This window comes from Cinclus cinclus, chromosome 1, assembly GCF_963662255.1.
Source record: "Cinclus cinclus chromosome 1, bCinCin1.1, whole genome shotgun sequence".
NCBI lineage: Eukaryota > Metazoa > Chordata > Aves > Passeriformes > Cinclidae > Cinclus > Cinclus cinclus.
Genome location: NC_085046.1, coordinates 49,415,749 through 49,441,655, shown reverse-complemented (window position 1 = coordinate 49,441,655; position 25,907 = coordinate 49,415,749). Strand labels below are relative to the sequence as shown.

The window sequence follows — 25,907 nt, the reverse complement described above, 5'->3', positions numbered from 1 at the left end:
GGTCTCATTGTAAGAAACTTGTGATTTATCACTTTCAGCAGGGCAAAACAACTTGATTTTGTACTTAAATCTAATGTATTACTATATTATAATTGCAAATGCATAGATTAAAAGTGATATCCACTTTTCTAAGACTAAAAAAAAATCATGAGGTTTCAAGTAAGAAAAAACTCATTAATCCAAACTTAGGTGTGTAGTTATTAGCCACATGTACATAAGATCAGAACAGATATGCTGTCCCTGAGGTTGCGGTGCAGGGTTTGCTCTTGCTGCTTCTTGCTGGATATTTGCTAAAACTGGAAGTGGCATCCCTGAGGATGTTCTTTCATCAGTCAACAGCTCTTTGCTGGCTTGTGTGTTACTGTTGTAATGTTACGGCTGTTTCCTTTCCAGACTTTGCTCTTTTCATACTAACTGCAAGACAGGCTCTGCCACACAATTTCACTTAGATCTTTTTGATCAAACATCAGCTCTGCATGCCAATTTTAAAATATATTTAAAGAAGAGGGAACCTTAGTGTCATCCAGAAATGTTTCTGGGTGTAAGGACTTCTTGATCAGTGCATTGGGGTGGATGATCATCCCATTCTGTCATAAGAAAATTCCCTGCCTTCTACAAAACAAATTCTTCATAACTTGTACATTCTTTGTAAACTATCTGAATTTCCCCAGAGTTTAAAGTATGCTGTTTCTGAGTCCCATGTAGTACTCCTTTCCAGCATATCAGTGTACAGTTGCATTCTTGCCTGCTTCTTTACCATGAACAGTAACCAAACGCAAAAGGTAAACACAGCTCCTTTTCCGAGATCCAGCATTTACGAGTAAGCTCAGATGGAGCAGGTGGGGACAGACAGGGGAACACATGGGCACAATGGAACAATAGTGGCCAGAGCAATGATTTCAGCGTCTCACAGCTGTCCCAACCCACTGTAAGGTTTTTCTCAAGGGGAGGGGGATGATGACAAAAGACATTTCAAGGAAGACAATGAGAGAGTTTTGCAGATGTTTACAGGGAGCTGGTCCTATGTGTGAGGAGCAGCATGGAGAAAGCACAAAGGTGCTTGTGTGACCACAGTAGCAACTGGGTGATAGAGTTGGCAGTGCTCACAGCAGCACGGAGCCTGGAGTTGATATCACAAGGGTTACTTGAGAGGATGGTCAAACTCTGCTAATATCATTCTTTCTAAAAAGAATAATTTGGTATACATCAAATATGCATCACCTCTGCCACATTTCACTTCAACCATATTTTCATCCACACTGCTGCCACTGACAGTTTATCAGACTGCCCAACCCTGTGTTGTGAACTTACTGTTTCTTGATAAATGCCATCAGCTTACCCTTGCTTTTCTTGGAAATCAGATGCAAAAATTCACTTCAGGCATCAACAATCTGTTTTGGGGGTTCCCAAATTTCTTTACACAATCCTGCCTAAATAAATTAGTATCAATTTAATTTTTGCCTTCAGAATTCATCTTTGTTTGTGGGTTCTGAAACCTAAATACTGAAAAATTAAAGCACCAATTTACATTGGAAATAATTTGGTTTTCAGAATCATCAGTGTCCCTAGCAGCCTGGTCTACAGTAGTTAAAAAACCACCCAGAACATAGCAAAAGTAAACTAAAATGGAGGTAATGAAGTTACTTGCATACAAATGTTGTATACTGATAGACATACAACAGGGTGGTATATTGCAGATCGAAGCCAGCTTCCTGAGTTACATTAAACTACAGTGCTGAGTGAGGGACATGCTTCAGCCATCTCCATTAGATTGGTGCCAGATATATTATTTTTCATAAAATATGTTCTGTAAGCACCAAAATGGGTTCTGCCAGATCAGTAGTCCTGTTTGAACTCACTAAACTGCAGCAAAGACAAAAGATAATATAATTTATTTGCTGCAACCAATGTCTTTGCAGTAGTTGGCTCTTGTAGTGGGCAGTTACTACAAAGACTTATCCCTTAACATTCCATTTCTCTCTCTGCAGTAGAAAAATTGAAGGCAAAACATTTAATGTTGCAAGACAGTGATGACTCTGCATTATTTCAAAAATACATCAGTGCTGACCTTCGTCCTTTATACAAAAAGCATCGTATTGGTCATTCACAAAGGGATCGGTTTCAATTTTAACATCAATGGCTTTCACACTCTGCAGTTTGCTGCCCGTCTTTCTGCATATAATTGTCCTAAAATAAAAAAGAAAAAGAAAAAAATCAGAAATCTTCTGGTGTTCTACATGCAGGTGAAATTTGGAGATTTTTTTTATCAGAGTAGTCAGGGTTTAGTCTCAGCTTAACTGTTTCAGCATTGGCATGTGAAGTAGTAGTGTGGGAAGATCTATGAAAAAAAGCCAAGGAAGAAATAGAAGGAATTAGAAAAATGTTTGCTGTAGATCAGTTCAAGGCATAGGGAACAATAAAGGATGTTTATCTTATTATATTCTGCAATAATTCTAAATATCAGATGTATACCCAGCATATTTAAGACCATATTTTGCTCTCACATTTCAGCAGTACATATTCCTATGTGTGGTGCCTGGATTGAAATGAATAAGAAACTCAATATTTGATCTGAAATTTTATAAATCATTAGCATTTACTTTAAAGAACCATACAGGTTGCATATTTAATTATTCAAAAGCTAACACAAGCAAACTCAGAAAATTCAGCTTGGGTTCTTGGAAGAAAAACAGCTTTTAATTTTTTTTTAATAGCAATTTCAATAGCAAAAGTTTACACTTTTGAGTAAACTCCATTTCTTCAGGTTTGGTACTCAGCAACACTTAATCAATCCTGTTGCCCCTGATAGGCTTAAAGAAAGGTATTAGATCTGTATCGGGTTTTAAAACCTTGTAGATGCTGATGATGAAGTAAGAGTTTACTGATTGTCTCTTCTCTCAGTTGTACTAGCTACTTAAAACTAGCGAATGTTCGTTGTAGAAAACACTGGTTTTACTGTTACATTGAAGGTTGCAAAGACTGGGAAAATCATTCCAGCCCAAATTTTTGCAGCAGGATATTAATGGTTTGGGTTTATATTTTTGTGGACTGCAAGCTTGAAGAAATGTTGCACAGTCAGCTATTCCAGTGAAAGGAAGATAAAAACCCTTTCCACAGAATGAATCCTTCCAGTGGAGGAAATTTATAATTTTTTTTGGTAATGTGCAATGATTGAACTAATGTGCCATCAGTCCTTCACTAAATTTGAGGAATTAAATGAGATAAAACAATATTAAAAAATAAAATAAAGTAAATAAAATTCCCATTCACTGAGGGTAGAAAAGATCCAGTAGAAACCCAGTATTTTATCATGCACTGAAATGCTATATAACAATTGATTTACAGAAATAGGCTGAATTATGGTTGTACAGACAGTTTTCATTCAGGTATGTGTTGGCTTTCAAGTAGGTAAATAGGCAACTTTAATATTCTTTTAATATAAACAAACAAAAGCAACACATAATGAGCCATATGCTCCTGCCACGCTTCTCTGGAAAACAACATGATGTCATTCCCTGCTGAACACTCCTTTACGATTTCAAACCAAGTATGCTTCCTTTGTAAAGAAAGCTCCACTTGATTTTTTTGAGTGGGAAAAAATCCCTTCAAAAAAGTCCCTGTTTAAGGACAATATTGTCCTTACAAGTTTTAAATCCAGTTCTCTCAGAATTTAACCAATTTAAAGTCTGAGACTTCTAAGTCAGTAATTAAGCATTTAGACAAAAATAACTTGACCTGCCAAAATGAGTTCAGATGACTGGGAGAATCAGGACTTCAATTAGAAATTTTCTGTATGTATATAATAGTTGCATATTGTTCCAGTGGGTCTTACAAGCTTTAAGAGAATGAGATACTTATGCCTCCCTTCAAAAACTAACTCATCAACCTTAATCTTTCCAGCAATCACTCATTTGTTTAGATATCTGGATCCATTATGTCTTGCAACACTGAGTAGACAGATAATAATATGACTGCAAAAAGTGTGCTTTTCATCTGTAATTTTGTACTTTAGGCTTCAGGCTCTTTCTCTCTCAAAAAAAAAAATAAAAAAAGAAAATAAAAGAAACCAACAAAAGAAAACAGATTTGTTTTGAAGATTACTACCGTCATAAAATTCTGGTCTCTGAAAATTAGGCCACACTCATTTCTGTGTTCTATCAAAGACTAAAATTCCTGAGACTTGGAAGCCACTTTTGATATTCTTATCTTGAATTTTCTGATTTCTAATTCCAATTTCTGTATTTATGATTTTTGCTTCTGCCCAAAACACTGTAATTTCTTTATCAGTTCTACATCAGGCTACAAAGTTATCTGTGGGTGACACATCCTCAGTGCAATGAAGTAATCACCAAAACATTGCTTGAGTAATATCACTCATGAGTAATATTGTGTATTTAAAGTGCTAGTTTTTCTCACTTTTTTTTCAAATATTGTACAGTAATTACACATTCATAATTGATAGATTTCATCAATTAGCTAATTAATTTTAAGAACCTTTCTCAGCTGCTATCCAATGGGTCCAAACTCACAAAGTTGTACCTTGCATATAGTTTCAACATTATACATAAAGAAAGGCTTTAAATAAGATATTTTATGTGTATTTACATGTATCTGCTACTTAGGACTTTACTTTGGATTTTTGGCTTATTAAAATTTATCTGATTAAAACTGCAAGCATCCTAATGCAATCCTTCTGAAATGAAAGAAACCTTGCCTTGTACACAAGACACAGTGCTGGGTCAATGATTGGACTTGATTATCTCAGATGTCTTCTCATATCTTAGAGATTTTATGATTCGAAAAAACCGTCTGAAAAAAAAATCCATTTGATCTCTTTCATTCCTTCTTCTCTGACAGTGATTTCCTGCCTCAAGCTTAGTCCTACAAGCTTTAAACACCTTCAGTAATTTGTTAAGTAGCTTCTTTAAGTACCTTCAGTAATCTTTTATTGCTTCTGATGACTAGAGCTTCAAGAGTGCTCTGCATTTCTCAGTAGCGGGTGGATCAGATATGCCATGCCCTTGACATAGAAATAGTCTCTTTTCAGTCAGTAGGATTTCAGGTACAACTAAAAATACACATTAATAGTCTATTTTCTCAGTTCTTAAGGGTTCCCCTAAATCCTAAAATGCTAGCTTTTAATCTATAAATAGAACTTAAATACACAGGTATGCTTTTGTCGCAGTTCTAAAAGGTAGAATGTGATGCTTTCAAATTTTGTTACAATTTTATGACTGAAAAATGACTACCAATTCAGAATTCATTGTGTCTTGAAATTTCTTCAGCAGCAGCACAGCCATGCTGAAGTACAAGACAAACAAATTTTACAGCTGTCCTACTCTTTCCAGAACCCTGCTGCCAGAACCCAGCTGAGAGGTGTTGCTGCCTGTTTTTTCTTGACTGCTTTGAATTATTGTCCTGGGGCATGCATCATGACTGAGAGAATGTCACAAACGTTTTAAGGTATACATCCACCTCCACATCCATTCAGAAGAATGTGATCACGTATGCTTAATTCTATTTATGGATACTTTCATGCATTAATTGAACTTAAGCTCATTACTCAGCACATAACATCATCTGATGCTCACAGCAGTGTAATGCTTGATTTTGTGCGTTTTAATAAAGAAATAGATTTGATTTCATTTTCATTCTGTGGAGATTTCTCATGAAGGCAGACGTGCTCAGAATAAACATACTGAGTTCAAACAGCATATCACCCCAAACAAATGTCTGTGATCCACATCTGCCTGAAACATTCATGTATCCCTGAAAATTACTCTTACATGGCCATGAACTCACAATCTCAACAAAAAAATCAATCAGAAACACTATCACCATTGACCATGGAAGTACCACATATTATCCAGTAACATAAAAATGTGGTTGGTGGTGTTGACAACAGCCCCTACTCTCTGATAAAAAAATGGAAGGTGCCTAAAGGTGTCTCCTTTGTTTCCTTGACAAACTACTGAGAATCTTCTCAGTCTACTGCTATTTAGCTTGGAAGGACAAATTGCTTCATGATGCCTCTTCTCCTCCCAAGAGGGAAAACAAGAGACCAGGGATTCTGCACTGTGTTGAACCTCATCTTAACTCATGTTACATGATTCATCCAACTAAGAACAATTAACAGTCCTTCCTCTGCATCCACCTTGGAAAAAAAAGATCTGAGCTTGGCCAATTTGATCATTGTCTTCCTGTGCCATGACTGAGATGTTGCAGATATTATGTGCACATACAAGAAAAAAACTGAATATGTAGCACAATAAGATATGAGCCAAATTTCCCAGGAGCCTTATGCTTACTCTTGTGCTACTTAATTTTTTTTTCTAATGTATTATGTAACAACTCGGTAATTGGTATATTTTGCTCTTCTTTTAATTCCTCAGTTCAAAGATGGAAATAGCAGAAAAGCTGGCATGAATAATATTTATTTTACAATATGCCATAATATAATATGTATTAATAAATATATGATAATTATATACTTGAACTGTTGTAATTATAGTTAATGTCATAAATTGTATGTATGTATAATAAAGGTATTTTTAATAAAGACTTGGTATTTTTATATAAACAATAAGTTTTGCTTATAGTAGTATCCACTGATAATTTTGCTTTTCTTTCTTTATATAAAATTACAAGGCAATTTTGTAATATTTAAATTTTTTTCAGTAAAATTAAAGTTAAAACACATGGATTTGACAGCTGAGTTTATATGATAAAGTGTTTTCCATTGGCACAGAAAACAGTAGGTGGGACATTTCTTGTAATTGCTGCTTTATCCACCAGTTGATCTTAGGTTTTGTAGTCTTAGTCAATAAATTCACTGAACTGAGTCAGAATGGTCTTCTGACACTGATTTGTAGTAGTATGAGCTTGCAATATATTTGGCTCAGAAGAACATCAGGAACTATGTATTTGTTGAGGTACTGTGAAAGTCTGGTTCATAGCACACTATAAGAAACCTTCCCCTAATTAGAAAGTTAAAGACTTAATCGTTTTCTTAGTCAAGATAAACCTTTAACATGTTGTGCTGATTTTTTTTTATGGGTCAGCTTTACTGTTTGTGTTTCAGTAACTAGGTAAGAGAAAAAAAACAACAGTTGTCTGGGAGCCAAACTAAGGGATTTTTATTCTTAGTCTTTCCCCTCTGTATTTTGGGAAACTGCAAATTACAAAGCTGGCTCTGATGAGGAATAAAATATAAATGACATGTTCATGATTACCAAAGGGAAGAAAATTTCCCTGAAAGTACTTGGAGGGAAGCACAGGTGGGCTTTGGAAAGTCCATTGACTGGGAACTATAGAGGCTAATTTTGGCTGGATGTGACCCAAAGAAAGCAACTGCTAAGTGTGACGTGAAGACATTCCAACAGCAATACTGCCACTGGAAATGTCAAAAGGAGGTCTTACCAAGGCAGAACCAATATCCTTTAGATTCTTAAATATATACACCAAAATGCAGTCTTTTGTGCTTAAAATGGTACGTATGAGTACTGAAATAGTAAGGCCTCTGTTCATTAAATAAATATGGCCCATTCATGCAGGCTTTCATACTGTAGCCTAGTATGAAAGATTTTATATAGACATTTTACTCTAATATCACTAGGTATAATATATAATTTGAGCATTCTTAGTGCATGTAAAGCAGAATCGTGCTACTTCCTGGACTGGACTAATTGTATGCTCAATGACATGTCAAGCATCACTAGAAAGATGGTTTTACCCAATTTCACTTCACCTGCTCCAGTTTAATTCATGGCTTTCGTAACAGAGGTTGCTGATTTGGTTACTGACCAAAGGGCTTACAAAAATACAAAAATATTTTCTGAATGGTATTAATTTACAAAGCATCCTCATTATCAGAGGAAAGGCTTTCAGATACAAAAAACCATTAGAGTGATTGTAAAAAAAAGGCAAAATATGTAAACTTTTTTGGAAAAGTAGAAAATCAACCTCATTAGAACTATCTGGCAAGTTGAAATCCTGGTATTAGCCACTTTCATGCATTTGCAAAGAGTAAGTATATCGTATTTCTGTCTTTGTTTGTTCAGATAAACAAATTATCACCTTTAATCACCCTTTTCATGAGAGAGGTGTTTTTTTAGACTAATCCTAGTCTGAGCCCAGACCTTCTGAACTTGGATGCAAAGAATTACATTACACTATTGCAGATGGTGTTACACTGGTGCCTCATTAAAGCCTTTGAGTACTGCCCTCTCTCCTCTGGAATTGCTGCTGTATGTCTTTTAGGATGATAGCATTTGTTTTTCTCACAAATTTTAAGCGAGTTATTTCACTTTACAACAGGCCCACTATCATCCTGTGTTCTGTGACTACACCCAGCTCTTTCTCCTGCTCTGCCTTTCTTGCTGGTTTAAGCCAGAAATTCCTATTAGTCTTCATAAAATACCATTACATTGCACCCTGATTCTGTTACTTCATCTCTAAAGTCACGCTTGCCTTCCTGCTAAATATTGTGATTTTCCTTGGTCTTTGGAATGATTTCTAACCTTCTGGCATTAATTAATTTCATTAGCAAACCCATGCCTTTTGTGCCAAAGCTTGCTAAAATTTTGCTAAATCCCTCAGAGTTCATTAAAAAAGCCTTCCAGTAATAATACAACATAAAAGTGAGTGTCATATCTCACTTAGTAAATGGCAACTCTGAGGACTGTGATTCTATAGTTCAGCAGATAGTGGTTTGGGTACTTGTCCTAGAAAATGCATAAAAAATATGCATTTTCTTTTATGCCATGCTTTTCCTCAAAAAGTAAATTTTCTATGAAGTTATTCAATTATTGGGCTGTCTCTTTTACAGGAAACATAGCTGTCATACTTTGTTCATGCTGTTGTCCTAAGTTCTAGTAAGAAAAGGTTTGCTTCTCTCTTCCCAAAGCTGATGGAAAGGAGGTCATGTCTACATTGCTCAGTGGTATCATCCCTTGGAGTAAACTGGCCATGCCCATTTCCTAAATTCAAGTTTCTTGACTGAACTTTATGTAGAAATCACTATTCCTGAAACACAAATGTTTTGTCTTTACCTTGCATGAGACTTTCTGAAATGACTGACAAGAAGCAGCAAAAAGACAAAGTCATCTTCTAGGAAAGCATGACACAAGGTATGAGCTGTGGAACTAGAGTTTGTGACATGAGGGCACTGTAGTCCAAGACCTCCTCAGACAATTTCATAAGCAACTTCAGCATTTTGAATTGGACTGTGTCCTGTCAGTTATGTCTGGATTTTTCTCTTGAAGGGAATTACTTAACCTGCCTCAAATACGTGTCTGGGAGCAAATTTATGGGCATTATCATCAGTCAGCAGAGCACATCCTAGAAATAAAACTAAGAGCTTGCCGAAGTGACATATCATGGGGACTGCTTCTCTGGAAAGAGCAAGTGGGCCTGTTTTAGCATGCACACCTGGGTGAATTTGAAGGGACCCACAAACCCAAGACTTCACAAATACAGATGAGAGGACTAGCAAGGGTTAGCAACTGACCCTTTATTTCATTCCTTGGATATTGCTTTCTTTTTTCCCAGAAGATGTGCTTTTATTACCATACTGTCAGCTACTGGGCAAGTCCCACACAGTGGGCAGAAAAAGAAATAAGTAGTCTTGTGAAATGCCATATTTGAGCCTTATTATTATATTTCCCACTGGTGTCATCTGCAGTGAGGGCCCTGTTGTGTCTGACACTGTAGAAGCATTCAAAATCAATAGTGCAAAACCTAAAGAACTAACAAAAGGAAGAAAAAAATAGAGACAAAGTAATTTTCCTAGTAACAAACATCTAGTCTGTGGTCAGCCAAGAAAAGAAACCCTGTCTTCTGACTCTCACAGCAGAATTTATTCTAGCTGACTCTGCTTGCTCACTCTAATAAATAATAAATAATAATTTTATAAGGAAAAATATAAAAACATAATAAGGAATAAAACCTCCAGGGACTGGGTATGAACCAGCCCAGGGCATTTTCACACAAAGGAGCAGGTTGACAGCCCTGCAGGAGGTCTGTCATAGAGGAAAAATTCCTTGCAGAGCTTCAAATCTGTTCTAGAAGACATATATGGCTCCATTTCTTTGTAAGCAAATAAGGAACAGGATAGAGAATATGACAGATTCAGCTTTTCCATCCTACATAAGCACTGGAAATGAGTAAATTTGCTATGGGGATATTAGTACCGGGTGTTGAGGATGTTTAACAATTTTTAAAATATATAGCTGTTATCTAATATGCTGTGGACTGGATTGATATTAAGACCAACTGTGTCATGTTCACTTCCCAAACTTCAAAAACCTCAGAAAAGAAGTCAAGACCCTACAGGACATGCTGCCCAGTGCTGGAAGACTCGACACAAAACTTTCCAGCATGACATCTGAATTCAATAGCAGTGAGAGCCTTTCAGAGAACTCTGCCACCTTTTTTTCATTTATATTCTGGCAGATCACTTGATGGTTTTACTGACTCACTTGTCTAACATGCAAGTAAGTCATAAGAGTGTCATTTTAAGTATAAATAGCTATTAGGGCTCATCTGACAAATAAGACTTGCCTAATGACATTTCATCTCCTGAAATTCAACCATGTATATAATGCTTTATAGGTTACGCATGTCAGGACTGACTTGTAAATGGCTTTCTTCTGGCTTGCTGGGAGAAGTTATCCCTCCCTACTTGTTCGTGGCTCTTCTCAAAAAGTTCCCAAGCCCCTGGACTGCCAGGACTTGTCTGCGTAAAGAGCCCTAAACCCTGAATTGGGTTGGACTGAACAACTGCAAGGTCAAGACAAGAACATCCCCTTACTCCTGTGAAAGAAGTTCTGTCTCAGGATGCTTAAACCACAAAACCACACAGTTTATTGTGTCTTTGGATTTGCTGGCATGGCTCTATTTGTTTAAGCAATTTCCATTCTGCATCAGTTGAAATTAATCATATTTGTCAAGACCTGTTGCTTGGACTAGCCCAGTTTGCAGGGACAGAAGTGGGCATATTTAAATATGGATGATCTGCATTTACATGAGAGTAGTCAGAAATTTGACAATCACCCAAACTGGGCTGGCTCTCTAATCCAAATGCTCCTTTTTGCCAATAGAAGAGGCATAGTCCAGAGGGCAGGCAATATAAACATGCTCAGACTGACTCAGTGATGTGCCGCTGCCATAACAGGAAAAACTCCCACAGGTTTTGATTTGGCTGTAAAAATAATAATAAGGACAAAATAATCAACAGTGATGGATATATTTACCAGGAGTGGGACTGTAATTACTCATTAAAACCATAAATAGTCATCAGAAGTGAACAAATCACAGACTTGTGCAAAACCTGGAGAATGGATCTAGTGGTGAATAAGTCCTTACATGCCTGCTAGAGCTCCCATTCAGTTTTAAATCTACATGATGAAAGGAATGCTGAAGCATGTCAGAAAATCTGCAACACTGTAGTGACTTCAATCACATAATTTGTTTGTGTTTACTTCTACTGCAAATGTCTAATCTATTTTTCCTCAAGGGAATGATTGGGATACCTTCCAGGCACCAAATAAATAAACTCACCCTCATTCTTCCTGAAATTAGGAACTTCTTTTATCATGCTCCTTTCTATTAATCTCCTTTCTGATATAAACAGTCCAAGAGGATATGGGAGACTATTTGACTAGAACTCTGTGATCTGCATTGGATGCCAGTCAGCTGCTTGGAAGATTCCAAGGTTTTAGATCCAACTTATGAAGTCCTGGACAGTTCTAGACCTTGCAAATGTGGGGAGGTCACCAATCATTCAATGATGATATTTATCATCAAGATAAATACACAAGGTGTGCCCTGCAGAGAGTCTTTTATTTTGGAAATTATCTTCCATACTTGCATAACTTGTGGGCATGCTGTGAAGCCTGATTTCCCTTCTTTGGGCTATATTAGCAGATGTGGAGAGGTTTTTCTGTACACCAGCTATCCTATATCCCTGCTGTCTTGTTTCCTGTTACCAAGTAAATGCCCAAAGTATTGAATCAGTAGTTTTTAAAAAATAAATAATTAATTTAATAAAATCATTTGAGACCCTTGTTAATAGATTTTCCATTACTTTAGTAATTCTTGAGCCCTTTTGTGAGACACTTTTAGTACCTTTCTCAAGATACAGTAACAATACATACAGTATTCCAAAGGAGGCTATTACACTGACCTACACATATATTTTTTTCATATTCTTCATCCTCTTCCATAAACACTCTAGCAACTTCTTTGTTTGCTTGAATGTTTTTTTGTTTGTTTTTACTACAGCTGCAGTCTGACAAAGCTTTTCTTTGTGCTGTTGATAGCGATGTCCTCATATCTTTCCTGAGGTAAATCAGAACCCCGTAAAGTTATTTTCAAGTAGATTTCATATTCCTCCTGCATATATTATCATTGAACTCCTTTTGGCATAATTTTACCCTTTCATCTAAATTTCTCTGTAACTCTCTATATTGAAGCTGAACTTGTTCAGCCTAAACAACTTTGTCCCATTTGCACACTTTGTGCTTGACTGCTCAGTTCTTTCTCCAGAGCTGCATTAACTTACAGTTAAAACAGATTAGCCTTTTTAGGCAGTATACAATTCCTATTTTCCCCCAGAATAAAAAATATCCAGGTCAATAAACCAAGTAATATACTTTCTGGTGCTTGCCCAGCCATGAGTAAAATAGCCCTAGAGTATAGAATTCCAGGTCTGAAGAACCTTTCTCTCTGGTGAAGCTTTCCAGTGAAAGTCAGATAGGTGACTGACTGCACAGCAATAGTGTGCTGATGTGCCCCCACAAGGTTCTTTGTGATAAATAGCTTAGAGACCTTCATACTAAGAGAAGGTTTACTGGAGGAATGGAGTACAGCAAGTTGGAAGGGATGAAAAGTCTTCATTGCCTTCCCATGCTTATGATGTGTATTTATTACTGTACACAGTTTTAATATTGAAGATATTCAGTCCACAGATAATCTGTTAATAGTCAGTGCCCACAGTCCTCCAGTGCCCACAGCAATTAATTGAGGATCTCACTGGACTAATTAGAGGTATTGCTTAGATTAAAAAAACAATGATTTCTTCTCCTACCCATCATCATTCCTTACTTCCAGAACACAGAGGTTGCATAAAAGACCCTGTACAATGACTTTGCCATGGACTTCTTACAGCTATATAGTTTTCCTGGTACAACAGCCTGTAAGACATCTCAACAACTGTCTTGGGAAAATTATTTCTAGGGTTTAGATCTCTGTCTTTTATCTTGAGGCAATTCTGGATTTATTTTTTTATGACCAAAATTACATACAAATAAATTTTCAAACAATTCTTTTCACCTGGGAAAAAATATATTCTGAGAAAATAGTTGCTTTTCTTTGAAATTTTTAAAATATAGTGTTTCATTAAAAGTAGTAATTTTCTGTCCTTTGGAAGTTTTATTAATAGAAATACAGGAACACCAATGCTTACTTTAAAAACTGGTAACTGTCACAAAATCTAATAATATGGTATGGTTTGGAAACATTTTTTTTCATAAAATAAAACTTTATTACCATTGAACATTAAAAATAGTTTTGATATACTCCTTCTCGGCAATTCCTGTATGGTCCCAGCTTCACTGACATCAGACATTCCCTCAATGTCTCCATTTACGTCCTGCTTTATATGATTCTCTACAGAGGCAACAATGCTTCATACAAGGAAAAGCTCAGCCTAGTGCTACATGGAGTCACCTGAGCTGCCTCAGACACATTAAGGGACAGTATCAGTTCCCTGGTGAGCTTTCTCAATAAACTCTCTCCCACATGTGGGTTATCATATCTAAGTGCATCTGTGCCCTTTTGAACATGCCTGTTGTCTGCTCTGCCATGCATCAATACCTTAGACATGTGATTCCTGTGAGAACTTTAGTTCTCTGTGCTTCTGAAAGACTGTAGACTAACAGAGTCAATGGGGAGCACTGACACTAACTCCAGCACTTGGTTCTCAGCCTGCAAAACTCTTTAGGTCTCAGCACCCCACTATAGGCCAGGGGAACATGCAATTCAGCAGGAAAGAATAAGAGGAAATTGCATCAAATACGTGGAATTGCAATGTGAGAGTGATGAATGCTTGTGTACCTGCAATATTAGCTGCAAAAAACTAATTCTTGGGGCAGAGTAGCAAATTTAACTATATGTCATGGTTCTTGAATTGTGGCCAGTGTTTTTCAGCAAATCTTAGTCAAGCTGGAAAAGCTTTCTTGACAGCCATCATTCATACTTCCCAGAAAGTGTTATGCCATTGTCCTTACCCAGCAGAGCCTCTGGCGAGCCATCCTGTGGTGCAGCCAGCAAAAGAACAGTCCAGAACAGCCCTTTTCAGTTCTTCTGCAGTTGCTAAGCGAGCACTCAGGTCAACACAAGCTTTCTCAGCTTCGGCTAAATACAGACCCTGAGAGTTGTTCTTGGACTCAAGTGCAAACACTTTCCCTGCAACACCAAGAAATGACATGTCATCCACCATGGAGTTGTATTCAATACATATTCAACAGAAATATTGCAAATTAGCACTAAATAAGGCCTTCATGGTTTACTAAGTTTATTTTAATGGCCCACCTTTTTTTTTTAAAGCCTAATTTAATTAAGACTGTAAATATCTTTGTGTTAGCTTTTCTTTTGATTTTGTCCACCACCAGAAAAGCAAGAATGGCTATGCCACTAGTCATTCCTAACTCAGAGGAGAAACTTGCCTTGCCTTTGTATGTCTGTGCTTAAGATCTGGAGAGAGAAAATGTGATACTCTCTCAAATGCACATATAAAGTCAAAGTCAGAAAGAACACCTCCTGTAGGCTACTAACACCAGAATCCATTGCTAAATATTTTACAGTTACTCTACAACAACTACAGCTATAAAGTAAGAACATGCCTAAAAGCCAGTATTGCAGCCCTATCTTCCTCGTCAGAAATAGTTTTATACTTACTCTCTAAAATCAAAATTATGTCATTCTATGACATCTTGTGTCTACATGCAGACTGCTTCATTATAATGTCTTTTTGGAAAGACAGAATTTTTTTATTAATGGAAGGCTTTTTATTTCTTTTTTGGAATGAGCACCAGAACATATTTAGCATAACTTTTTTTTTTTGGTGTTATTTTTATTTTCAATTCAGTTTATTTTACTGTAATTTATCTAATACCAGAAAAGCTGCAAGGGTGAAAGTTAGAGGTTTTGGCAGCTTGGAACAGGTCAGTTGGGGTTTTGGCAATGAAGCTTGAGAAGTTACTGAATTATGGAATAAATATACTAGCTGGGTGCTCCAGAAAAAGAAATAAACAATGAGACAGTTTGCAGCTGATATTTAAGTTGCCATAAATACTTTTTTTCTGATTATAATATCCATCTGAATACCTTCTAGATTTCAAAGGTAGACTGAGATTGCTTACAGTTGCATGAAGAAATTTTTTAAGCACTTCTCATTCAGTAAATGCGCAAAAACACTTATTTATGTCTTATTTCCAGAGTGGATTAGTGGTAGTGGTTATGTGAATGCATAACTTCCAGCACATACCAAGTGTTCACTACATAGCCAGCTTCACACTCATAGGAGGTATTGACCAGTATTGGGAATCCTTCAGACTGATTCAGCCTTATTCTGTACAAAGTGCCACTGTCACCACATACCGTTTCAGCAAATTGGTAAATATGGTTCTAATATTAAAAACAGGGAACTTACAAAAGGTAGGTCTGCCCCTGACAGCTTTTTGTTCTCATCTGTGCACAGCTAAACTCACTGGCAGAATCACAGTCCTTACATCAAAAAATGTAGTTTCCCTCAAGTAAACATGTAATTTGTGTTTACATTAGCTAGCAAAGGCAGATGAGTCCCAACAAAGACTCCTGATTTGGTTGGAGTTCTACATGTGCACAACAAGAAGTCATCTTGACTCAGGAAAATGCCAATTTAAATACATGGGGCAAGCAGCTATAAGAAGGAACAGAAATTCAGAGTGCCCAGAGTGATTTTCCTAAGGCAGTTAACAGTAGCTGACTAAGGAATACAACCAGAAACACCAGTCAGTGTGATAGCCACTTGATTGTGCAATCTTTGGATTCTCCACTGTAATTAATACCATTAACTGTAACTAGAATGGGGGGTTTTACACAAAGTAGTGAAAACAGCAAGCTTCTACATCCCTGAGTACACAAACATCAGGATTCTTCAAATGTCCCTAATAATGCACATCACACTAATGTAGCTCCTGTTTCCAAAGCCTCAACAGACACAGTGAAGTATGCATAGTCTGGGAAGAGAGACAGTATAAACAGAGAGATGGTGGTTTTGAACAGCCATTCTTAAGTTGCAAAACAACTTTCACTCCTAAAGGAAAAGAGGGATTAAGTGTAATCTTTACAAGGCTTTGTCCCAGCTAAAAGCCTGTCCACATACTACATTTCACCATTTGACTGTCAGGATTGAGGTGCCTCATAGAAGACATTACATCTGACTTAAATCATTAATGTTATTTTGACATGGCCTAACCCTTATTTTCTAGCCATTAGTATTTCAGTTAGACGCCTTAAAGAAAGGAAAAGCATCAAGCTTTGAGTTCCATCTAGATACAATTATTTAATGATTTAGTGGTTTTGCCAGTAAGCAAGAGTTACATTTTTAAAGGAGTTTAGCCTATCCAAGACACAGGAGGAGACAGCTTCCCTTGACTACTGTTATGTTGTTTGCTAGTAGTTAAGATACACAAACTTTCTACTAGAACCTATGAAGATGCTGTCAAAACAGTCTTGTCCTTTGAAAAGGTATCTGGGATGATCAAATAATATAAACAAATGTATTATAAGGTGAGCTAGGAAAGACTGGTTGGGAAGTTACAGTGAACTGTTTTATAGGAAGTTCTGGTTAGCCAGAATTTGGTTAGAAGTGGGTAAAGAAGGCCAACCCGTTTACCAGACCAACCTGTGAATTTTCTTCAAAGTTGTAGAAGCTCTGTGGGTGTCTGCCCAGTTTTCAAGATGTGCCCTCTGATTTTGTCTAATTTCTTACTTAGAAAATATAATAGCAAGTAAGGTTCACTTATCAGATGCTTCACTAATGGAATAGCTGGATCCTCAATATCCTGAGATGTGTCACATTACTGAGGGGCATTGACAGGAAAAAGATACAGGAAATATGCTAACACGGTAACAGGAAACACACAAAAGCACATGAATACAGGAAATCCCCTTAAACAAAAGATTGCAACACTGAATTCTGCACCTTACAGTGTCATGGCTACTTAAGATACTCAACATACTCAAGATATTGATGCATTGAATTTTTCTCACTTTTAACCTCAAAAGTGGTATAATTTTCAGTCTAAGGGAGTCTAAGGGTCCCGGCTAATTATTTGTAATATTTTTATTGGTCCTACTTGTAATGAAATGTTTCTTAAAAAGGATTGTTTTGCATACTTGATGACATAGCAGTCATTTCTTTTATATTGGGGTGGTTGAAATGAGTCTTATCTCTGAGAGACTATCAAGTGTTGCATTGTCATTCTGTTTTAAATATGAGACTATTCTGTATTTCCATAAAACACAGGACAAAGAATCAGGTCTACATGAAGAATGTAATGTGTCTTTGGTTGTGATACCTTTGAGTAGCCACCCTGTGTGAGCTCCCTTTCAACTCTGTCACGTCATTTCTGCGCAGTAACATTTGTTTCCCATAATGCCTCCACCTCCACGGGAGGGTGGAAATTTGTTAGTAAAACTCTATATACTTTACTGAAGCTTTTCTGAACAAAGAAAGTCCCTTTGATCCCTTGATTTTTAAAGATCAAGCTAAAAATCCATGCAAAGTAGTATTTCTCAGGACGCTTACTGAACAGGTTGAGTTTAGCAGGTTCAGAATGAAAAAGATCCTTGCCACAGTAAGGTTCTTTTACATTCCCATTTGAAAAAAGTGATAAAGCTTTTAACTTCAATGATGAGGCATAAATAATAAAACATCATTTTTTCAACCACTATTTGTCAGTGGGACTCACAGATCACATGAAAAATTCATGCTTGAAAAGAGAGATTCCCTCTTTAATACCTAGCCTATATTAGATTGCTAGCCTCTACCTTTATCTTATCACTATTATTACAGAATATTGATTATATTTAGATATATTGATAATGTTTTAGTTATTTTTTTGCAATAGATTAATATTGTTTTTACTAAAGAGTACCCCACTGTTTTCTGATTGAAAACATACCCACAGACACGTAGATCTCAGGGCTTCTAGGAATCAATTTTATCACCTTGTTTAATTCCTGACTAACTAGACTGTAGATTTCCCCTAATAATTCCACCATCAAGTCCAAAAATTAATGGTTCAACTAATGCATATCTTTTCAACATGCATCCAGTCATGATTCAATGCCTTCAAGTAATGGAGAATTTACAGCACACTTTATAGTAAACTGTCCCAATGGTTCATTACTCTTACTCCACCTTATTTCCAGCTTCAAATTTTGCTAAACACAGCTCCTAACAACTGATCCTCATAATGTTTTTGAGACTTAAGAGTCCTGAAAGCATTACTATACAATCAGATACTCAGCACAAGAAAAGGAGTTCTTAAAAGTAAAACCAGTCCAAAAGCTGTTTCTTCATATTTTATGGAAGATCAGTGGGTTTACCAGAATTCTATTGGCTATCAAGAAAAGAGTTTGGCTTATTTATTCTTTTTCAGTAACAGATACAAGTCCATTTGAGGTCCATAGGCACAGTTCAAAACTCACTGAAATGAGTTCAAATTTCTCCATGTCTTCAGCAGGACTTGCATTATGCTTGAAGAAGGAACATAAAACTGCATAGTCAAATATACTTTAAAGTAAGAACATCCCTCAAAAATAATGTAAAATGAAAGCATTTTAAAAGGCATGCCCAGTGTGCTGACCTCATGACATGACATTTCTTATTTCAAAAAATAAAACCTAACCCATTTCAACAAAACAAATTTGGTGGAAGATGTGCAAATGTGGAGTCCAATACATTTTCACCCGAATGCTAAGAATTTCAAATTGAGGTAAGAGCAGAGGAAGAGAAGTTCACTTCTATACTTCGAGAGAAATTTAATTTTAATTTCTATGGATGTGTCTAACAATGTAACTTGATTGTAAGTGAAAAAGGTGGAGGATCCTGTAACTCTAAAATTGCAGACAGAGATTTGGCTAATTACCAGTTCTACTTAGTGTTCATGAATGTGGAGTTTATTTCTGTGAGAAACAACAGTGAGTGATGTCTTACTCAACTCAAAAAATATTATGTAATCAGAAAAATTGCAAAATCAAGATTTCACTTTTGAGTACCCCCTTACTAAACTCAACTTGAGCCTAAATTTTGATTTTACTGAACACTTTAGGATCAAAGAGTTGGAATTGTTCATGTAAGAATGTGCATTATTTTGCAAGCAAGAGAATGAAATATGTAGACACCTGCTACTGAAATGTGAGCGTCTAGAGAAAGCAGAAGAGAAAAAACACATTTTTTCCTTTACTTTAAAAAAAGGATGCAAAACAAACCAAATTAAATACTCTAGAAGCAGGGTTTTCCTACTTTGGACATCATCAGTTTCTAGTTAGAGGCATGTCTCAGATTCTATTTATGCCCAGCTTCCTGGACTCTGGATCATTTTACCTGCAACCTCCGTGGTCACTATGCGCTATGCTCACTACTGATGACTGGCTTGACCCATAGGGCTTCATGCAATCCAAATTTAGCCAAGAGACCAGCTTCATTTTGGCAGAGTTAGGAAAGCTTTGAAATTAGCACATTTTTCATTTCAGGAAGGTCACAGTATGGCAGATGAGTTGCCATCATCCTGTCCTGACATGCTCTGTCTCAGAGCAAGTACTCTGCAGAAAACTATGGCTCATATGTATGGATATTTTAGGAGCTGTGAAAAGACAAAGGAGGGAGGCAAAAAAAGTGGAGGCAACTCCTGTGCAGGATTCAGGAAGTTGCATCCTTATTCTCCTATTCCAGTGCAAATGGAAAACAATTAAAACCCCCAGAATTTGCACTGATACAATTGAAAACTGTCACAATAATACATATTATTCTCCAGTAACTGCACTGGAAGTGGCACACCGTGGTTTCTGAGAGCATGAACAAGCCCCTGGGGGAGCCTTCTGTCCATCTGACCTGGACCTGAACAGCTTTGAGCAAGTATATTTCAATTGGGAAAAAAAGCTGCCAAGTGAAACAAAGCTGTATTTTATTCCTGCATTTGCCTAGGTATTTCTGCAGCCTATTTGTGCTACAGCAATATGTACCATGGTAAATAATGGTCAAAAGATATCAATTAAGTTCTGAAGCTTTACACCTTCACCAGACCTCAATGGCCATCAGTTTTATTGCTTACTCTCTGTCATTATTATTGTGTGAGATAATAAAGTGAAAGTCTTCCTTAGGGAAATATATTGCAACCAATTTCAGAGATTTGACTGTAACAGGGGCCAGTCTGAATTTCACAGGTTTTTTACAAGATATATTCAAAACCCCTTTGGCAGTTTGCAACATAGTCAGATACCTTCAGTTAAAAATAACAAATACACAAACACGTATGTGTCACTCCGAATAGTCTGTTGGCACTTAAGTGACTTCTACATGTATTAGAAACTAGCATATATTTTCACCCACACCTTAAAAAATGAAAAGGTGGTTTCTGACTGGATCAGGCCAAAACCTGCTATAAAAGAAAGTATTAATCCTGTTTCATAATCTTGGATCTTCTCAAATACATAGTGGTAGTTTATAAAGCTGATGTACAGTGTTTTCTTCTGTTTTAGCCCAGATGGCTTATAGGAGAGTATTACAGTTGTTTGCTCAAATATTAACATTAGGAGAACCCACTGAAGGCCAACTTAATAGCAGACTTACATATCTTTCACAATGCTACTTAGAATTTAAATAAATGCAAACCACAATATTATAATAATGTTTGACAACTGTAAAGTACTTCAGATATTCCACCCTTTCATTCTATAAAAGTTTTTACCACATGTGAAGTAAATTTTACAAACTGTTGAATGGCAATTAAAAGCTGTCATAACCTTTGCCTTAAAATGATCTCTGACATTTTTTTTCCTTTCTGTTCTAGAAGATGCTTGTTTAGGAATCAGTAAGTTAGTTTAGTTAATTTTATGGAAATAATAAAAATTGGAATGCGCCCCTGAAAAAACAAGGGGATCTTTAGGTGAAGCATTCTTAAGAAGGGAAATTATTATTCCTGCCCTGTGTCCTTAAGTTCTGTGAAGAATCCTTTTTCATAGATATTCTTTCCCCCCCTCTTCTCATTTCAAAGGCGTTTTGCTAGGGAAGATGTACATCCTAAAAACAGAATCACAGTTTTGCCTGCTGCAACATAGTGTAGTTGTCCGACACATTTCTTTTCCTTTATGCTTAATGAAATGTAGCTCTCTTAAACTTTACAAGACAGGGTTCTGTTGTATAAATAGTATACATTTATACATTCTACTCAAAGCAGTAGAAACATCCAGGCAAGATTAATTTTCTCCCTTTCCTTTGCCATACTTTTTCATCAACTGAAAGAAATACAAGTTAAACAGGAAAAATACTCTGAGAACAAACAAGAAGAGATTTTTATTGCCCTATAATGTTTAAGTTTTGTACTCTGGAATAATGCAGCAAACATCAATGGTAAAGGATTAGGGTATTGAAATAAAAGAAATCCTGAGATTGGGCATAAATCTATCGCAGCTGTGAAAGCAGAAAAATGTGGCCATTCAGCATTACTGTCCCAGGAAAAGGCAGAATGATTTCAAAAGTAAGTAATGTTTTGGTTCAGACAAGTTGAATTGTCATTATCACAAGCTGAATCATTAAAAGGGCATTAGGCTACTGGAAACTTTCAAGGGATGCAGTGTTTCAGTATCACCACCAGCAAATAAAAAGTCCCATTTCAGAGCAACTGGTAGCTGGTGCTTCAGCCAAATCCATGTCCTGATCACATCCTTCAGCAATGAAGTGCAGATGAAGTTCATGTGCAGAAAGGTGAGCAGTCATTTTCAGCATGTGTGGCACTGAACAGAAGAGATTATCAGTCTTTCACTTCTTGGATTCCCTTCCTCATGTACCTGTATGAAGTGACACATCTGAAGTGGGGAGATGGGAAAGTTCTTTGGAGAAAAGGTACTTTTAATTATAAAGAGAGGTCTCCTAAAATATAGCTGAGTCTCCTTAATCATGTTCTGGCTCTGTTTCATTATTCTTATTTCCTCTGGAAAAGTTCACTATCCTGTCATTTAGTTGTAATAAAATAATCTTAGCCTTCTGGGACCTTATTTTCTTTCTCTGCTTAACCCCAGGATATTAGTAAAGTCTCAAAAAGCTCTGAATCAGAAGTTTCCTAATGCAAACTGGGGCATGTATTTCAGCTTCTTATTAAAAAAAAAAAAAAAAAGTTGGGTTTGGGATTTTTTTTTAGGTTTCTTTGCAACAACACATTTCAACATACAGCTCTCATTCCAGCCATAGCAACCCAGCCAAAACTGAATGGGAGACTCACCATCAGCCTGAACAGAGATGATCTGAAGTATGAAGAAGACAAATCCTACGCCCTGAAGAAAGGTGAGATAGAATCTCTGAGAGCCTGGAGCCATTGCCCTGCTTGCAAAGCCCTCAGCTGCAGGAGGTTGGCTGCAGAGGCTTTTTCTTTCTCCTCCTGTGCACTTTCGTAGCGAGGTCTGCAGTGATAATTTCAAGGAGCAGTCTCCTTCGGCAGGATCCTTCGTCTTGGGTTTGCACTGAAGGCGGGAGGGGTGGAAAAAGAAAGAGGGAGGGAGAGAGGAATCCTTGGCTTGGCTAATGTGAAGGGGAGGGGAAGTTGGGTGGGGGAGATGTCCAGCCGGCTGGGGTTGGGGAGAGGCTTTATCCAGCCCAGTCTGCAGGGCAGCGCACACAGAGAACCGGTGTGAAAAGTCACATTATCCTGCCGGCAAATACCTAATGGATCACGGTGGAAGAAATGCAAAAGCCAGGAGGGGGAGAAAAGGGGGGAAAGGACAAGCGACGAGCAGCAGTAATCCCTGCCTCAGAGGAGAAGGGCAGCTACATAGCTGGTGCTGGTACACGGTGAGTTCGCGGTTAGCTGTGCATCTCCAGAGGGATGGGTGCAGGCGCGGGGAGCATTTTCCTCTCCACCGCACAAAATCAGCCAGCAGTGCCTTGCTGAGGTCAGTGGCTGTTGCAGCAAGAGTAATAGTGCTCAGGTGAGGGCTGAGGTGAAGTGCCAAAAGGCATGGGACCCTAGTGACCAAGCCTTCCTGAAGAACAGTTCTGGAATGGATTAATCCTGCTATTTCAGATTCCAGCTCCGGGATGGGCATGAGGAACTGAAAGTTGAAATGGGGGTCCACCAGCTGGTCTCTGTCAGCACTTCTGGTCCAGATGAATGGTCATGCTTCAACACTCTGAAAGCAGCTCATGAAGGGAGTTTCCAGTCCCCACGAGCACTTAGAGAACTGACATCTGTCCCTCATTCTCATTCGTCTTGTATTTGTCCCAACACAAGTCAGAAGAAACCCCCACAATGAGAGGAAACATACTATGGGTGATGGCTGGATTTAGTTAGATAAATATATAAACAGAATAGTTTTGTGTTGATGTTGGAAGTCAGCAGGACTCAGAAATATTGTTTTCATATTCCCATCCTATTTTGCTTTTATTTCAGCTTCTTAACATTTTTCCCTTAGAAATTTGAAGCTGGGCAGAAATGTTCAGTCTGGCAAGAAACTATGAACAACCAGGAGCAGAAATAAGGAGCTGACCCTTCTCGCTGCCAGAAGTCCTGGTGTCCTACAAGGAAAAGTGCTGGTAGGCAGCTACAGGCATGGTCTGAGAAAGTTGAACTTGCACAGTGTTGGTTTTGGTCTCACAAAAATGACTCAAGCTCAGGAACTCCTGTGTAAGAAATTTAAGGAAGCAAGTAACATCATAGCAATAGAAGTTTCTAAAATACCTACATTTGATGAATTTGGGAAGAGGATGCTCTGATCCTATTGACTTTTAAAGAATTGTAGCCTTCTTCCTCTTCTGTATATCCATAACTGGGATATGAATATGCATGCTGAAAACTTGAAGATAGGTTTCAGGTAGCTTTGAATTTTCTGTTTATCCAGAGAATAGGAAGGGCAGCAGAGTTTTGGGTTTGGTTTTTTGTTGGTTTATTTGTTTGCTTTTTTTTTTTCTTTTTTTGCATTGCCTTGCCAGCCTAACAAGGATTGCCTCCAAAATTAGGAAGATGGGAAGTTTCTTTCTGATTTCATCCTTAATGTAGGATGGTTGGCATAACACAATTACAAAAATGTATTTAATTTCAACAGAAACTCCATGCTCTGTATAACAGGATCGAACATAGAATGTGACAAAAAGGGAAACAGAAAATTGTAACATGCATTGAGTTTATGTTTCTTTTACTAGCAACATAGCTAATGACATAAAATGCAGTTTTAATGCTCTGATACACCAATAGTTCTAGCCATTTTAAAAAGTGGTGGACACTTTTAGTGAGACAGCAAAGAGATTTCATGAAACTGAGTAAGTAAATACAGCAAGACTCACAAACATTAACACAAACCTGACATTACCACAGCAATAGCTGTATGTTTCCCTGACGCTTGTCATAGCAATGATGACTTTGTTGGCCCTTTGGTATCCTTAGGCGTTTGGCCAAAACAGGCTGAGGAAAGGGCACTATCTTCTGGATTTCCATCTAAAATTCATGTTGGGTTAGTTTTTCTATAATTGGCTCATTTCTTTGTGTTGTTATATGTAAAGGCATGTTGCCACTCTGGCTCCTGTCTTGGAAAATCTCAGTTTATATTCTTGAGTAGAACATCTTATTGATTTTAAAGACTTACCACAAAACCACAAGATCTGTTTCTTTTTGAAGGCATGAACAGTTTGTAGAATGACCTGGCTTCTTCCTGCCATCCCATCTCAACTGTAAAGTAAGTCTGTAAGTGTGGAAAGGTAAGTATATTTACCAGTTATTAATTCCTAGAAGGTAAGTATTTCACTGCCAAACAGTTATCCTTCTAGTTTTATATTTCTATCAGCAAAAGTTCCTGCTCTTAGTGTATTTTGGAAGACTTTTATAAAGATCAGCAAAGTTTTATTATTAGAAGATATGCATAGTTTTGTATTGAAACCAACATTAATCAAGAAAAAATCCTGCTTTTAGAATTAAATCTCAAAATCTCAAAATGAGATCTGGAAGTTAAGATGCTTAGAAACAGATATAACCTTTTGCTCAGAACCTCTGGCATTCATGGTACTATAGTAACACATCAGTCAGACTATCCAGTGTATAAAATATAATGTATTATGACAGATTGCAAAAGATTAATTGTGCCTGCAGCTTTACACCACTGACAAATTATGCCTGCCTCGGGAGCAGTGAAGGTGCCAATGGGGATATTTTATAAAACAGTGCTTCACTGTGTGCAAACTTTTATGCAGAGAGACATGGGAAGGTGCTGGGTTACAAAGCATGTACATACACATATGAATGCACACACACAAGACACCTGTGTGCTGTGAAGCACATAATAAAGGTTTGGTCATCTACTGTCTGAACAGCATCTGTGCACATTTACATCTAGAATATGTCATTAGAGTTAGAGTGGATTTTTAAATAAAACACCTAAAAGAAATAAAAGTGAATAAAGACACATTTGCAAGCAACACCACCTGTATTTACAATAGATATTATTGTATTTTTTCTCTTCATATCTACTACTAGGAATATTTACTTTCTGCCACTGAAAATTTACATACTGTAAACATTGCTCCAATTCTGCAAATTCTAGCACATGATCTTGAGCCTTTTCAAAATAAGGACTAGAGGCCTAAAGTCTTGAGC

General features: G+C 37.1%; 1 protein-coding gene across 1 annotated transcript in view; it reads right to left on the bottom strand.

Annotated features, from left to right (window-relative positions):
• Window positions 1-22,644, bottom strand: part of SUSD5 (sushi domain containing 5) — a 39,034-nt gene extending 16,390 nt beyond the window's left edge. Inside the window, exons 1-3 of the mRNA XM_062497600.1 lie at window positions 22,551-22,644; window positions 14,289-14,466; window positions 2,069-2,187 (exon numbers count right to left, since the gene is read on the bottom strand). Of these exons, the coding sequence (XP_062353584.1) occupies window positions 2,069-2,187; window positions 14,289-14,466; window positions 22,551-22,644 (391 nt within the window). The remainder of the gene's footprint in view (window positions 1-2,068; window positions 2,188-14,288; window positions 14,467-22,550) is intronic.
• Window positions 22,645-25,907: the final 3,263 nt, after the last annotated feature.